General features: G+C 34.5%; 1 protein-coding gene across 5 annotated transcripts in view; it reads left to right on the top strand.

Moving 5' to 3' along the window:
• The window catches only part of SLC6A15 (solute carrier family 6 member 15), a 45,619-nt gene that overhangs the window by 21,750 nt on the left and 8,809 nt on the right, over positions 1-15,060 (top strand). For all 5 annotated transcript variants that reach the window (XM_049094328.1, XM_025439119.3, XM_025439118.3 and 2 more), the window contains exons 3-10: positions 2,819-2,976; positions 3,336-3,462; positions 4,789-4,970; positions 6,364-6,474; positions 10,340-10,581; positions 10,683-10,875; positions 12,066-12,258; positions 14,814-14,973. In XM_049094328.1, the coding sequence (XP_048950285.1) occupies positions 2,819-2,976; positions 3,336-3,462; positions 4,789-4,970; positions 6,364-6,474; positions 10,340-10,581; positions 10,683-10,875; positions 12,066-12,258; positions 14,814-14,973 (1,366 nt within the window). The remainder of the gene's footprint in view (positions 1-2,818; positions 2,977-3,335; positions 3,463-4,788; positions 4,971-6,363; positions 6,475-10,339; positions 10,582-10,682; positions 10,876-12,065; positions 12,259-14,813; positions 14,974-15,060) is intronic.

The following is a 15,060-nucleotide window of genomic DNA, read 5'->3' as shown; positions in this document are numbered from 1 at the left end:
TTTAGAAATTAGTATAAGAAATAGTGAAAGGGATTATAGGGGAAAGGAGGGAAAATGAATGGGAAATATTAGAGAGGGTGACAAAACACGATAGACTCCTCTAACTCTGGGTAAAGCACAAAGGGTAGTGGAAGGGGAGGCGGGCGGGGGATGGGGTAACTGGGTGACCGACACTGAGAGGGGCACTTGATGGGACGAGCACTGGATGCTATACTATATGTTGGCAAATCTAACTCCAATTAAATAAAAATAGAAATTAGTTATTAGAAACATGTGCTCCTCCTCCTTATCTTCAAATGCAAAAAGAGTCAAAATGCTGTTCCTACTATTGTTTCCTTTGTTCTAATCACAAATACTAGACAGTGATATTACAAAATGCCAATGGACTTTATCGTCTCTAAATGACTGCCAGGGTACAAAAGGCTATACCCAACATGCAGTGTAGTGTTGAGCTTTTGGGATATTTGAGTAGTGTATTCGGCTGTCTAGTCAAACAGCCTCAGACAACCTGAATCTCACTCATTTGTCACTTGAGGCACTTCATGAATAATAGAACTAAAAAGTAACAGACCCAACATAAGATGATTTGTCTGAAGATATTAAACTTAAAGAACAATGGTGATGCTTAATAAGTAGTGTAATATAGAAGCTTCCAGCTCAGGTTTTTTTTTTTTTTAAATTATTTATTTTATTTGTTTTATTTTTATTTTTTAATTTAATTTTATTATTTTTAATGTGTGTATATATATATATACACATTAAATATATATATTAAAAAATATATATATTTTATTTTACCAGCTCAGGTTTTGAAGTCAATTTGGCCTTGAAGCCTGGCTCTTTCCCACACTAGCCATGTGACCTTTTTTACAAGTTAGCTTACTTTTTCTAGTTTAGTTCCTGCATCTGTAAAATGATGATAATGATACTCACCCCATTGGATTCTTGTAAGGAATACATGGATAACTATGCGTATCAGGCTTAGAAATGTGCCTGGCAAATAGTAAATGCTCAGTTTTGTCTTAGTTATGATGTTTCTATTTATTTAATTTATTTAGTTATAACTATTATTAATATGGGGGTAATGTGAGTAATGTGAGTTAGAAGTATCTAATAGCATGTCATGCACACATAACTGAGGAAAGATTACCAAGGAGTCCAGTTTTAATTCATTTTCCCTGTCATTCACACATACACAAACTCATCCACATTCCAGGATTAGGTGCATGTGTTAAAATGCACTTTCAGTCCTTTGGGAAACATTTTAAGGTCATTAGCACCTGAATGTTACTAATCATTTTAGTATTAGATACTTGATAATTCTGTTTTATGAGCTCACACATCCATGCTTTACATTATATATCCATTTGTAGAATCAACTCAAGTCCAAAAGACTGCAAATCAGTCATAAGAAAGTAGAGATTTTCTATGGACCACAGTATTAGGGAAATTCTTGTATATGGTCATAATTTCAGAGGTGTACAAAGATACTGAGATAAATCTCAGAATCTATTCAATCTATTCAAAGCCATCAAACACTTCTTTTTTAAAATATGGGAGAATACAACAAATGGCCTCTTATGGCATTGACACCATCAATTGCATGATTGCCTTGATAGTATCTGATTGGACAAAGCTCCAGATAGGAAATTTGAATGTAGGAAGTTCATTCTAGAGGTTATTTAATGAATAGTTTGCATATGTGTTCTTATATAGAAATGAATACGTTTCACATTTAACTTTATCAGTTAATAAAGCCTGATACTAACATTGTGAAACTATTTTAAAATAACTGGTCATATGTTTTAATTCGAGGTTTAGCTATAATTTTCTTAAGTATGAAAATCTTACCACAAGGATAATATACATTTGCACATGTATTTTCAATAGGTATTAAGTATCTTAGTTTCTCACTCAACTTCACTGCCCCTTCACAGAATTTTGAAAAATAAAAAATTCCTTTTGGGGTGCTTGGGTGGCGATACACTAATTTTGAATTAGTGTATAGAATCAGTTGGTTAAGCTTCTGACTTGATTTTGACTCAGATTATGATCTCAGGGTTGTGAGATTGAGCCCCATGACAGGCTCTACACTAGGCATGGATCCTGCTTAAGATTCTCTCCCTCCTTCTCTCTTTGCCCCTCCCCTGCCCTTAGCCTATGTGCCCACATTCTCTCTCTCTCTCTTAAAAAAAAAGGGAAACAAAAATTCCTGAAATATACTTTTTAAATGAAGTATTTATGAGAAAAAATGATATTTGTCTGATGTAAAAGTTCTTTTTCTTTTCCTATTTTTTTTTTCCTTTTCAGTCTAAGCTGCTATTTCTTCTTCCCTGTTGTTATTTAGGGGAAAAAAGTCAGCTTTAATACTATAAAATTTCATTCATTCTAATTAAACTGATTTGGAATGCATGTTTAGTTGAGTTTGAATGAGATTTAATAAATTACTTCATGAGCATCATATGAATAAGAATTCCAGGAGTTTGTGAAGCCTACTTGAGAAAATAATTAACTTTGAGAAATCAATTATTTTTATGGAAAATGAAGATCTACCCTTCCAATAAAATGAAACTAAAACTTTACATTCTTACTTTTACAATAATTATTTTTTTTTATCAGAAACTCTTTGTAGCTGTCAAATCCAGGTTTCAAATACTAGAAGGTTTAAAATGATGAAATTGCATATTCTTTCAAGTCCTTTATAATTATACTATAATAGAAGTTCAAATACAGTCTTTTATGAGATATTCAAAATTAGTGTATTCTCTACTGTGACTTTTGAAAATATGATCTATTTCATTTGTTCTTGTCTTTGTAGGTGCATATCTTTTGCCATATTTAATACTGCTTCTGGTAATAGGTATTCCCCTTTTTTTCCTGGAACTTGCTGTGGGTCAAAGAATCCGGCGAGGAAGCATTGGTGTGTGGAATTACATAAGCCCTAAACTGGGTGGCATTGGATTTGCAAGTTGTGTAGTAAGTTTCCTGGTATGGTATATGTTATATAATTTTTACAGGGTTTGTTATTGTATAGTTTGCATTTAAATGAAACCCTTGAGTGTGTATTTCTATTCAACTCTTAACTGTGTTAAAAAAAACACGATTAGTTTGCACTAATACACTATCGAAGCTGTAAATATTAATATAGTTCAATCTTGATAATGCATGTTCCTAAGACCTAAGAGAGACATCTTCTTAGAAAAGATAATGTGTTTCAAATAAAAATGAAATGGGGAGGATTTTTTAACATGTTAAATGGGCCTTTATGCATTTCATCTCATTTCAAAGGAAGGGGCATAGGAAGCATAATGTAATCGCACTATTTTGTTTTGCAGGTGTGCTTTTTTGTGGGTCTCTACTACAATGTCATCATTGGCTGGAGTTTGTTCTATTTTTCTCAATCTTTTCAGCAGCCTCTACCTTGGGATCAATGTCCTTTGGTGAAAAATGCTTCACACACTTGTAAGACATGTATCATATCATACAGTGTTTTTTGTATTTTTTTTTTTTGTATATAAAGATCATAAAGTTGCTAAGGACATGATATTTTGAGATTTTTTTTCTTTTCTGAAAATAATGTAGAAAAATCTTGCAAAATTATCCTAGCAAGCTTTCTTCACTTTTAGGATTGGCATACTTAAAGCAAAGACCTTTGGCACCATCTAATTTTACTAGCTCTTCCCAAGTTATTTTATCATGCCCCACGACATTATGGTAAAATATTACAACCCTTCAGTTGTTAACTTTGACAATTTTTTATTTTGTACACCTTTCTTGATGCCTAATATTTTGATTAAAATAAATAAAATACAACTTCTGGCTATAAAACGAGTAAGTTATGGAGATGAAAAGTACAGCATAAGGAAGATGGTCAATAATACTGTAATAATTATATGGTGACACATGGTAACTAACTACACCTATTGTGGTGAGCATTGTGTCATGTACAGAATTGTAGAATCATTATATTGTACATCAAAATGAATAACATTGTATGTCAACTATACTTCAGTCACACAAATTTTTTTTAAAAGGACCTACAGGTAGTCATAAAGGAGAAAAAAAATAAAAGTAACATAAAAATTAGGGCAAAAAGAATTAGGATTGAAGTAATTGTTTTTATATCTTTAGTTCTGTTTAGTTTTGTTTAGTTTTTCAATCATTTATGTTTAAATTCTAGAACGTAAACAAAGGACAAGTCCCTCTAGTAGTGATGTCCAGTAAACATCAAATGCAACACATATATGTAGTCTAAAATTTACTACTAGCCACACTGAAACAAGTAAGAAATAGGTGAACTATTTTTTCCAAAATATTAACATTTCAACAAATAATTAATAGAAAAATTATTAATGCCCTAATTTACATTGTTTAATTGCACTACGTCTCTAAAATCTTCTGGTATTTTGTATTTATAGTACATGCCACTTTAGACTAGCTTTATTTCAAAAGTCACATCTGACCAGCAGCTAGCATATTTGACAGCTCTGTCCCAGGAAGTCAGTCAGATAATTCTGGGCATTGAAGGGGCTATAAACCTGATGTGTTTTAACTACTTTGATAAAAAGCTTACATATTCCTATTTCAGCGATGTGTAATAAAAAATATCAACAAGAATACATGTCTGTGGATTTTTCACAATTTTGCACAGTTGAGTTTTCATGGTGAACTTAAATGCTTCTGTAGAATAGTGTACTTTTCTATGAAATATTAAGAACTGATTTACAGGTTTACTGGGAGCAGAACAATAACCTAATTACTCTTCCTACTCTGAATTTCTTTCCATAGTTGTAGAGCCAGAATGTGAAAAAAGTTCTGCCACCACCTATTACTGGTACAGAGAAACCCTGAATATTTCCAGTTCCATTTCTGAAAGTGGGGGCTTAAACTGGAAGATGACCGTCTGCTTGCTGGCTGCCTGGGTTGTGGTTTGCTTGGCTATGATCAAAGGCATTCAATCTTCTGGAAAAGTTAGTATGTTAGAGTCCCTCCTGACTCTGCTCCTCACCACTCCTGCGTGTGATGCCCGCCTCAAGCTCTGCTATAAATGTCTGTGGGCAAACTACAAGTATCGTGTCATTCTAGGTAGTTAAATAAAGATTGGTGGAAAGTAGTGCTTTTGAAAGTGTGTTTAAAGAAAGAACATAAGTAAGGACGTGTTTTGTAGTGAAATCTAAAGTCACTTATAATCTTTCCTTGTTTCACCCAAGACATTTTTTGAAATTTTGTGTCATTCCCTAAAAGACCTTCATTTTTGCTGTTCATTCCCTTGACCCTTAGTTCACCAAAGATGAGGGTGAGACATAAATAACAGGACAGTGAGTCATACAGATCAGGGGATGAGCGCCTCATACTCAGACTTGAGAGTGCAGCCCTGCTCTGTTCTGAGGCTGTAGAGCTGGGTCTGAGGCAGCTGGCAAGGGCCTGGGGGTTAGCTCAGCTGGGGGACAGGTGGTGGGGTGGGCAGGGAGGCCACTCTAATGTGAGGCTTTGCAGGTGAGAGAGAGGAATTCACACTTTATTGCAACTGTATGAAAAAATCCCTGGAGTGTGTTAAGTAGGAATAAGATAACATGAGCGGTAGCCTGGAAACTAGGAGAATATTACCAGTAGTGTAGGGCTGCTTCTAGATGTTTGACTTCAGCACCTAGATGGATGGTGGGGCTATTTGCTGAGACAGAGACAGGTAGGGACATCTTTGCGGGAAAGTCAGAAGCTCTTTTCTGGACCTGAAAAGTTTTAGAGACCTGTTAGGCTTCCACGTGGAGATGTCAAGGAAGCAGTAAACGTCTGGTCAGGACAATTTCTTTTCCACAAGAAACATTCACTTAACTTTAAACTGAACACTAGTGAAGCAGAAAGTAAAACCTTGACATTAATTAGAGTCTGAGGAGACTTAACAGGGGCTGCCCTCTACTTCAGAAGCTTTACAGAATTATAATGGAATTTTGATTAATGAAGAAAAAAAAAAAAAGGACTTGTTTTTACTGTTGCTGTGACCTAAAACAATAAAAGTAGAAATTTGTTAGGGAGATGGTAGCCATTATTTCTCTTAAAGATTGCTTGTTTTGTGAACTATAAGAAACACTATTCAAGTTACATCATACCTGTGGACTATTTTAAAGGAGTGTAAGGGAGATTCCCTATTTCTTATTATATCTCAAATGGGACCTTAAATAAGTCACATTGCATTAAGACTAATAAGCCATTCTAGTATGATGGTTATACAAGGTATTAATAGTACTATTAATCATGCTACAAAAACGGAGACTGTCCAAGTATAGAACAGAACACATAATCTTAACTATAGAAAGGAATATGGTTGTTAATATGTCTCACCTATATTTATTTTTTTCTTTGTAGGTCATGTATTTTAGTTCTCTTTTCCCATATGTGGTACTTATATGCTTCCTAGTCAGAGTGCTCCTTTTAAATGGTTCAATTGATGGCATCCGCCACATGTTTACCCCTAAGGTATGTATTGCATTTCTATTTATGGCTTATGATTGTAAAATCATTTTGTTTACTGTTAAAATGTTCCCACAGTTAGATTTAAGGGATAATTGTCCTAAACATATGTATACCAACCTTTTAAATTACAGCTGTTACATTAAACAGCCTAGAAAAACCAGGGCTTTTATATATCTATAACTATATCCATCTATTTCTAATTTTAAATGTTCCATTTTAGTTCTAGAGTAAGGCAGTCACTATGTGAACTTTAAAAATTCCCCTTTTTATAGTAAACTAACTTCTAATTTTTTACACTGTTAAATTTGGGACTTTTTAATCTTTTTTTTTTTTAAAGATTTTATTTATTTATTTGAAAGAGAGAGAATGCAAGCAGGGGGAGGTGCAGAGGGAGGAGCAGAGGGAGCAGGACAAGCAGACTCCATGCTGAGAATGGAGCCCACCACAGGGCTCAATCCCACAACCCTGAGATGATGACCTGAGCCAAAATGAAGAGTCCAACACGTAACCAACTGATCCACTTGGGCACCCAAGGACTTTTCTGTCTCTTCTCTACTTTCTTCTCTATGTCAGTGGTTCTTAACCTTTTGTAATTGACCCCTTTGGAAACAGAAAACCCCAAAACGATAATAACATCTTCTTACCAGAGAAACATAATGAACATATTAATTTGTTTAACATCTCAGAAGGTTGACAGATCATCTAAAATTCATGAATCCAGGCAAAGAAGGCTTCTGTACTCTAAATCCTGTCTCCTCAGAGAATATCAGTGTTCTTGTTTTGAGGTTTTGTACCTCCTAGAATAATATTTATAGTGGTGAGTTTGGGAATTTTTGTAACCTTTATAAATGCATTTACATTTCAGTAAAATTCTCATTCGGGTCAATAGAAGGCTCAGAATTTATGTTCTCTGATTCATCTTAGAATTGAACTCAATACTGAGTTTGAGGATTAATTATTATTATTATTAATTATTTAATTAATCCTGTGGACTTGATATAGTGATTTGTTAGGAAACAAAAACAAGTTTTGAGGTGCATATGCATTTTAGTTATTCAATGAAATGAAATTAACACTTTGTTATTAGTTTGCTAACACTATCATAGGTAAACATGGAGTTATAAAGATAAAATTTCAAAATTAGTTCAGAATTGGAAGTTATCTGAAGAGTGAATGAGCAGCCAGCATCCTGCTGCAGGATTTGGGCAGAAATTATCTTCCTTGGAATTCTTTGTCACTCCTGGCAGCTGCCCTGATACTATGTAAAAGACACTTTGTTCTTTGGGTATCAGGTTCCAGCTTGGTATTCATTCTCTAAGTAGCAAAAATTCTGCCATTGGTATCTGATTTTCTTGACTAATTCAAGAGTCCTGGTTAGCATGTAGAGTTGTTGGAACTCCCCAGTGAATACCTAGTTAAGATTTATAGATTCCAGTTGCATTACAATTTAAATCAGCTTCAAATGGGCCATATTTACTGACCAAAAATATTAATCTTGTAATATTTTTAAAAAGATTTCTGAGAAAAAGATTCTGAGCTTCGAATAACAACCTTTGGTTTGAACTTCTTTATATAAGTTGGCAATTGCCCATGACAAAATTCTAAATATTTGATTTAAATAGAAATCTTGGAATTAAACTACTTTGGTATGACATTTTTACTTGGCTCTGAATTTAAAACTGGCGTTATTGACATTATAAACAAGACGAGGAATCACTATTAAAATATAGCTAACTCTTCAGGTCACTTTTCATTGACTGTAGATAAAATTCTGTATTAGGTCACTGCAAGGTATGTCAGTTAATATAATAATGATTCGTTGTCAATTACTTTTTAATTTACGTTGTTCATCCCAGGAGAAAGTAAAGAGTACCAACTATTCCCAAAACAGTGAATGGAGATTTAGTTCTGGACTTGGAAGTAAACTGAATGTCTTTAGTAAATAGGCATTGCCTGCCATCTAGTGGGTAAAGTAGAGACAGATAGTCGGGTGTATTCATCTTCAGTGTTAATGACAGGATGATAATGTAGCAAAGATTAATAAACAATATGCACATTTTAATTAAATCTTAATAAATTATAGATCTGTATTTTTTAAATGTTTTTAAGATATTTATTTATTCATGAGAGATGAGAGAGAGAGAGAGAGAGAGAGAGAGAGGCAGAGACACAGGCAGAGGGAGAAGTAGGCTCCATGCAGGGAGCCTGAGGTGGGACTCGATCCCGGGTCTCCAGGATCATGCCCTGGGTCTAAGGCAGGTGCTAAACTTCTGAGCCACCCCAGTATCCCAATAAATTATAGATCTAATCACGATCTATAAGCTTCATCAGAATATTGTACCTATATCCTATTTCAATAGTAATAGCAAAAATTAATTGGACAATAAATCCTCATATTTGAGAAAATCTGCATTTTGGAATCTACTTTGGTTCATATTCCGACTCTTCCCAGAACTGCCATGTAACCTTAGTCAGGATACTTAACCTTTTTAAGATTCAGATAATAGCAAGCAATAAATTTCATGGATTGTCCTGAAGATTGAATGACATAATCCATACAAAGTGCTTATCAATGTTCCTACCAATACAGTCCATGTATGTCAATAGTTATTGAGCTCTTAGGGTTTGGTAGGGAATATGACAGAGTGGTATATGCCTTGTTACTCCCATCTTCGGTCGAAGAAGCTGAAACTGAGGGAGGGCAGCCACTTACTCTAGATTGCACTATTTTTGGATTATTAAATGGCAAAATCAGGGTCTGAAACTGACTGTGGAACTCATGTTCTTAGCCACATTTGACGTTGCTCCCAATGAAGGCAATTTCATTGCAATAGTAAAAGGAGATAAAATACCAACTTAAACACTGTTATTATTGAAATCAAATTTAACTCTTTATTGACATCTGTGTCAGATATGGCTAATATTAATTGTTCCGTTTAAAAGATTTAATTAGGGATCCCTGGGTGGCGCAGTGGTTTGGCGCCTGCCTTTGGCCCAGGGCGCGATCCTGGAGACCCGGGATCGAGTCCCACATCGGGCTCCCGGTGCATGGAGCCTGCTTCTCCCTCTGCCTGTGTCTCTGCCTCTCTCTCTCTCTCTCTCTCTGTGACTATCATAAATAAATAAAAATTTAAAAAAAAATTTAAAAGATTTGATTAAAAATAAATAAATAAAAGATTTGATTATACACAGTGATAATTGCCCCAGAAGCATAGCAGAGTTACTTGAAATAGATGTTCAGCACAGGTTCAGAACTTTAGAATATTGGCTCTGAAAGGGTCTCTGAGATGATGTAGTTGAATTGCTTCAATTTTCAGAGAGGCTTTCAGGAAACTTTTGAAAGAAATACATATGTAAATATGCAAAGTACAAATAGTCAACTCTCCGAAGTTTATAATCTGCTTATTATCTGCCCTATTAGACTACCACAAGAAGACACAAAACTCAAGGTATTAGTTAAATCATTAGACTATGTTGGTAGTTAATTTATTTTGCTTTGTAAAGAAAACAAAGACTTAGGTAAGAGATGATTGAAGATAGTTAATTTCAAATACTCCTTTTGATTTGTCTTAAAAATAACCTAAAAATTTCTGTAATGTAGAAATGTAGAAAATGTAGAAAATCTCTATGTGAGTAAAATCTCCATCTACACACTTGATTGTCTATGGTTTTTCTTATTCATATTTCTTGTTTCACTGCTAAGTGAAAACTTTGTTATTCTACTAAGAACAGATTATTCCTCCAGTTTAAATAACCTTTGGGTGCATAAATATCATTATGATGTATTTAAATGATAGAACTAATTCCATGTAGATTATTCTGAAATACTATTTTGCAGCTGACTTCTCTTATGTTTAATTTTAAACAGCTTGAAATGATGATGGAGCCCAGGGTCTGGAGAGAAGCTGCTACTCAGGTGTTCTTTGCCTTAGGTCTGGGATTTGGTGGTGTCATCGCCTTTTCAAGTTACAACAAAAGAGACAACAACTGCCACTTTGATGCTGTCCTGGTGTCCTTCGTTAATTTTTTTACATCTGTCCTGGCAACACTGGTTGTGTTTGCAGTTCTGGGCTTTAAAGCAAATGTTATAAATGAGAAATGCATAACAGAGTATGGATATTAATTTCCTTTAACTTTTGATGACATAATTATATACAAAGTATACCCCCAAACCCAAAAGTCTTCATTCATCATGTTGTTCTATTTTTCAGAAACTCGAAAATTATCATAAAACTTTTGAAAATGGGCAACATTAGTCAGGATATTATTCCTCATCATATCAACCTTTCAGCTGTTACTGCAGAAGATTATCGTTTAGTTTATGATATCATTCAAAAAGTGAAAGAAGAAGAATTTCCTGCTCTTCATCTCAATTCCTGTAAAATTGAAGATGAACTAAATAAAGTGAGTAGGCTCTGTTTAAGCAATACAGTAATTATCATTCAGTGAAATTTGCATTATCTGTAAGACTTCTTTTAGGAAAATGACCCTTAAAATGCCAGCAGAAGATTATGCTCTTTCAAAACTCACATTTTTTATTTCGGAGAACATACTTTCTTTTTTTCTAAGTTTTTATCTTAGTTGTTAACTTGTAGAATTTAGGGAATGAAACAAGCAAAGGGAAAAAAATAAGACAGAGAGAAATCCAAAGAACATACTTTTTAAAATTACATAGGTTTGCTTTACTTTAAAAAGCAATCTCATTGATTAAGCCACAAAAATTAAAACTATGGGGGATGGGATCCCTGGGTGGCTCAGTGGTTTGGCACCTGCCTTTGGCCCAGGGAGTGATCTTGGAGTCCTGGGATCAAGTCCCACGTCGGGCTCCCTGCATGGAGCCTGCTTCTCCCTCTGCCTGTGTCTCTCCCTCTCTCTCTCTCTCTCTCTCTCTGTGTCTCATGAATAAATAAATAAAATCTTAAAAAAATTAAAACTATGAATATAAATTGACTTTCATCATAGAAAATGAAATTAGATACTTTTCCCGGTATAATATTTAATACAAAATTTGAATTATGACTGTCATTTATTTATTGCATGATTGTTTGGACACATAATTGATATTTAGCCATTTATGTTTAACAAGTCATGATTAAGTCCTTTCCTTTAGCTACTGTCATTTATTTTAAGAAACATGAAACATGTGAATATTAATAAGTATCATTGTGTTTGTTGCCCTTCCCTGTATTGCCAAAAAAGGAAAATGTAATGGAGAATTTGACCATTAATCCCTCTCAGTAAGATAGCTAACACTACACATGAGACTAAACATAAAGAATGATGTGCAGGAAGTTCTGGATGGAGCCATCATTTACATAAAAATCTTGAGCTCTGTAAAGAAAGATTTAATTACTAAGTTACCCTTAAAAGTTTTTGCTTTTGCTTTTTTCCTTTTTTAATTCTGGCCTGTTGTTTTTATGAGGTAACACAATCAACTTTTGTTCAGAGGCAGTTTCTTAGGAGACAGCATGATATCAGCCTATTTCCAGAAACCCCCAAGCATTATTCAGTTTTCCCTCCCCTATGTAACTGATATATTTAGCCATCCGGTAATATTGCTCAGTACTAATGTTGCTAATTTATGTATTTTACAGGCAGTTCAGGGAACTGGCTTAGCTTTCATTGCCTTTACAGAAGCAATGACACATTTCCCTGCATCCCCCTTCTGGTCAGTGATGTTCTTCTTCATGCTGGTAAACCTAGGGATTGGCAGCATGTTTGGGACCATTGAAGGGATCATCACACCCATTGTGGACACTTTCAAAGCGAGGAAAGAAATTCTTACTGGTGAGTTTTTAAGTGTTTGTCTTTTCATTGAACTGGCACAGGCCATTTTACTCTTGGTGAGAGGTCAGAGATGGAAATAGGAAAGTGTTTTATTAATGCCCATTCATGAATATGTGTTATTATTATTTGTTATTTTATTTATATGTTTATATACAATGCAAATGATAGATTTAATGTAGATTATACTATTAGTGATTACTTATTATATTACTTTTTATTAATAATAGTATCACTATCATCAATTACTGGCACTAGAATAAAGTCATAGAATGTTCATGTATAATTTTTAAGTGAGACAAGTAATTATTTTTAAAAGTTGAGATCCAGTATTCCTTTTCCAAAAAAGTGCATAGTTGAAATTGATAAACCTAAATTCAGTTCATATAAAATATCTCTTGTAGCCTGCTAGTAGTTAATATCTCTGAGTAGGAAAGAAAATAAAATAATTTGTCAATATTGATGGTTATTAATAAGTAAAGTCTGTAAGCAATTTTTAAAGTACGAGTTTTGTACTGCATCATCTTTGCATTTGAAGGATTTAAAGGATGTAAGAGAAATTATAAGAGATACAGGAGATACAGAAGAGCTTTGTCTCCAAAAATAATAGTACCAGTAACTAAAACCAAGTTGGGCACATAAGACTTACACCATGTAATATACTGATAGATAACATAGTACCCTAATAGCATCTTAACATGTTACAAGAATCAAGAAGCTGCAAGGTTCACCTAAATATATACTGGAACTATCAGTGAAAGAGATGGCAGTTGAATTGGAAAGGGAAAAGGTCTTCTAGGTAGTCAGAGGATAGCTTTAGTAATAGCTCTTTTTTTTTTCTTTTTTTTAGTAATAGCTTTAGCTTAGCATATATAAACAGAGATAAAGGGAATAGTTAAGGAAGCCAGACAGACCAGAGTCCAGACCAGAGTCCAACAGTGTTTTAAGTAATGCAAAAACAAATTGGAAAAAAATATGATATTGAATGCTGGGCAATAATATATAAGCTCCTCAAAGTTCTTTTTTTTTTTTTTTTTTTGCTCTGGAAGATTAGTAATAGCTTGTGTGTAAATAATTCTCAAATATGTATCTTTATCGCTCACTGCTCTGTTAAGTTTGTGTGTATGTATGTAAAACAGTTTCAAAAGTTTGTTAAATACTTTCGTCTCAACATCCTCAACTCAGCTGAACCTAAATGAGAAACTTCCTTATCATCTCCCACAAGGCAGCCTCTTCTTCTGAAGTTTCTATTCCGTTCAAGGCTATCAATATCCTTCTTGATGCGTGTACTAAATAACATCTTTGTTGCTTTCCTCATGCTTACCCCATGTCTAAACCCTTCTGTAGTAAGAGGGCTTGAAAAATTAAGGGAAAAGCAACAGTGTAGAAGGAAAAAACACACAGGGTATTATTTGGTGAACCCACTGGAGAACCTGTTTGGTGCTGCGCAGAGGGGAATGTCCTCTGTTTTTCTGTTACCTGTCTTTCGGGATCATACCTATATTTAAAGTCATATTTCACCTTGATGAACTGTTCCTCCATCATCTTTGCCAGATGTGCTTTTGTCTTCTCTGACAGTATGGTAGGACTTAGATAAGTAAATTACTTATGATCTTTTCCAATCAAATCTGCAGCACCTACAATACGCTTTCTTCATATTTACTATGTAACATGGTGGAAGTTGGTGCTCTGCTACTTCCATCCTGAGACTCTGAGTACTGCAGTACTGTGACAAGCATTTAAATATTTCCATATGTGATAGGCCCCAAGTAAAGTTACTTTGCCTTCCCTACATTATATGTTGACATATACTATTCACTTATGTGTGATGTAACTCACACTACTAGTTTAAGAGGTGGAGGAGATGACTTCACTTAACCCATGCTTAGTGGAGATTGTCAGGGGAACCCCCATGTGAGTGAACCCAAGGATGTTGTTTTCTCCCCTCCTGAACTGAAGTACCTGCTTTACTACTCTTTTTTTAAAAAGATTTTATTTATTTATTTATGAGAGAGAGAGACAGAGAGAGAGAGAGGCAGAGGGAAAAGCAGGCTCCATGCAGGGAGCCCGATGTGGGACTTGATCCCGGGACTCCAGGATCACGCTCTGGGCCAAAGGCAGGTGCTAAACCACTGAGCCACCCAGGGATCCCCTCTGCTTTACCACTTTTACTCACCTCTGCTAACAGGTGGTTGAGGAATAGAACACAGTCATCTTTTGTATTTGACAACATCTCAACTGAAGTGCGTGAGAGAATAGAGTCTAACATAAATATAGGAATATTATATGGATTCCAGAAATCTCTTTAAGCTTGTACATTAACAGTAGCTGGTCAAAAGTTACTGTCTACAGTGATTCATATTAAATCTGGGGCTAAGTCCAAGTCACTAACTGCCCATGTATTATATTCCAAAGTATCAGGAAAAGTGTTGCCTCTTTTTATCATTGACAGGTTATAAAAGTGAAGACAACATTGTTTGAATGTAAGAATTCATAATTAAATTTAAAAGACTTGACTGAATAAAAGCTTAGTTTTTGAATCTATTTCTTTTGTACAGTTGTCTGTTGTCTTCTGGCATTTTGTATTGGCCTGATATTTGTGCAACGCTCTGGAAATTACTTCGTTACAATGTTTGATGATTATTCTGCTACGCTGCCTCTGCTAATTATAGTTATTTTGGAGAATATTGCTGTATCCTTTGTTTATGGCATAGATAAGTAAGTATATTTGCTTTTATGCATTCATTTTTCAACTCTATTTTGGAAAAAACAATTGTCAATGTCTATTTCATCTATATGCGGAGG

The sequence above is a fragment of the Canis lupus genome, chromosome 15 (assembly GCF_003254725.2).
Source record: "Canis lupus dingo isolate Sandy chromosome 15, ASM325472v2, whole genome shotgun sequence".
In the NCBI taxonomy this organism is placed as follows: Eukaryota; Metazoa; Chordata; class Mammalia; order Carnivora; family Canidae; genus Canis; species Canis lupus.
The sequence above is the reverse complement of the archived record's forward strand: the minus strand, read 5'-3'. Positions and strand labels throughout refer to the sequence as shown.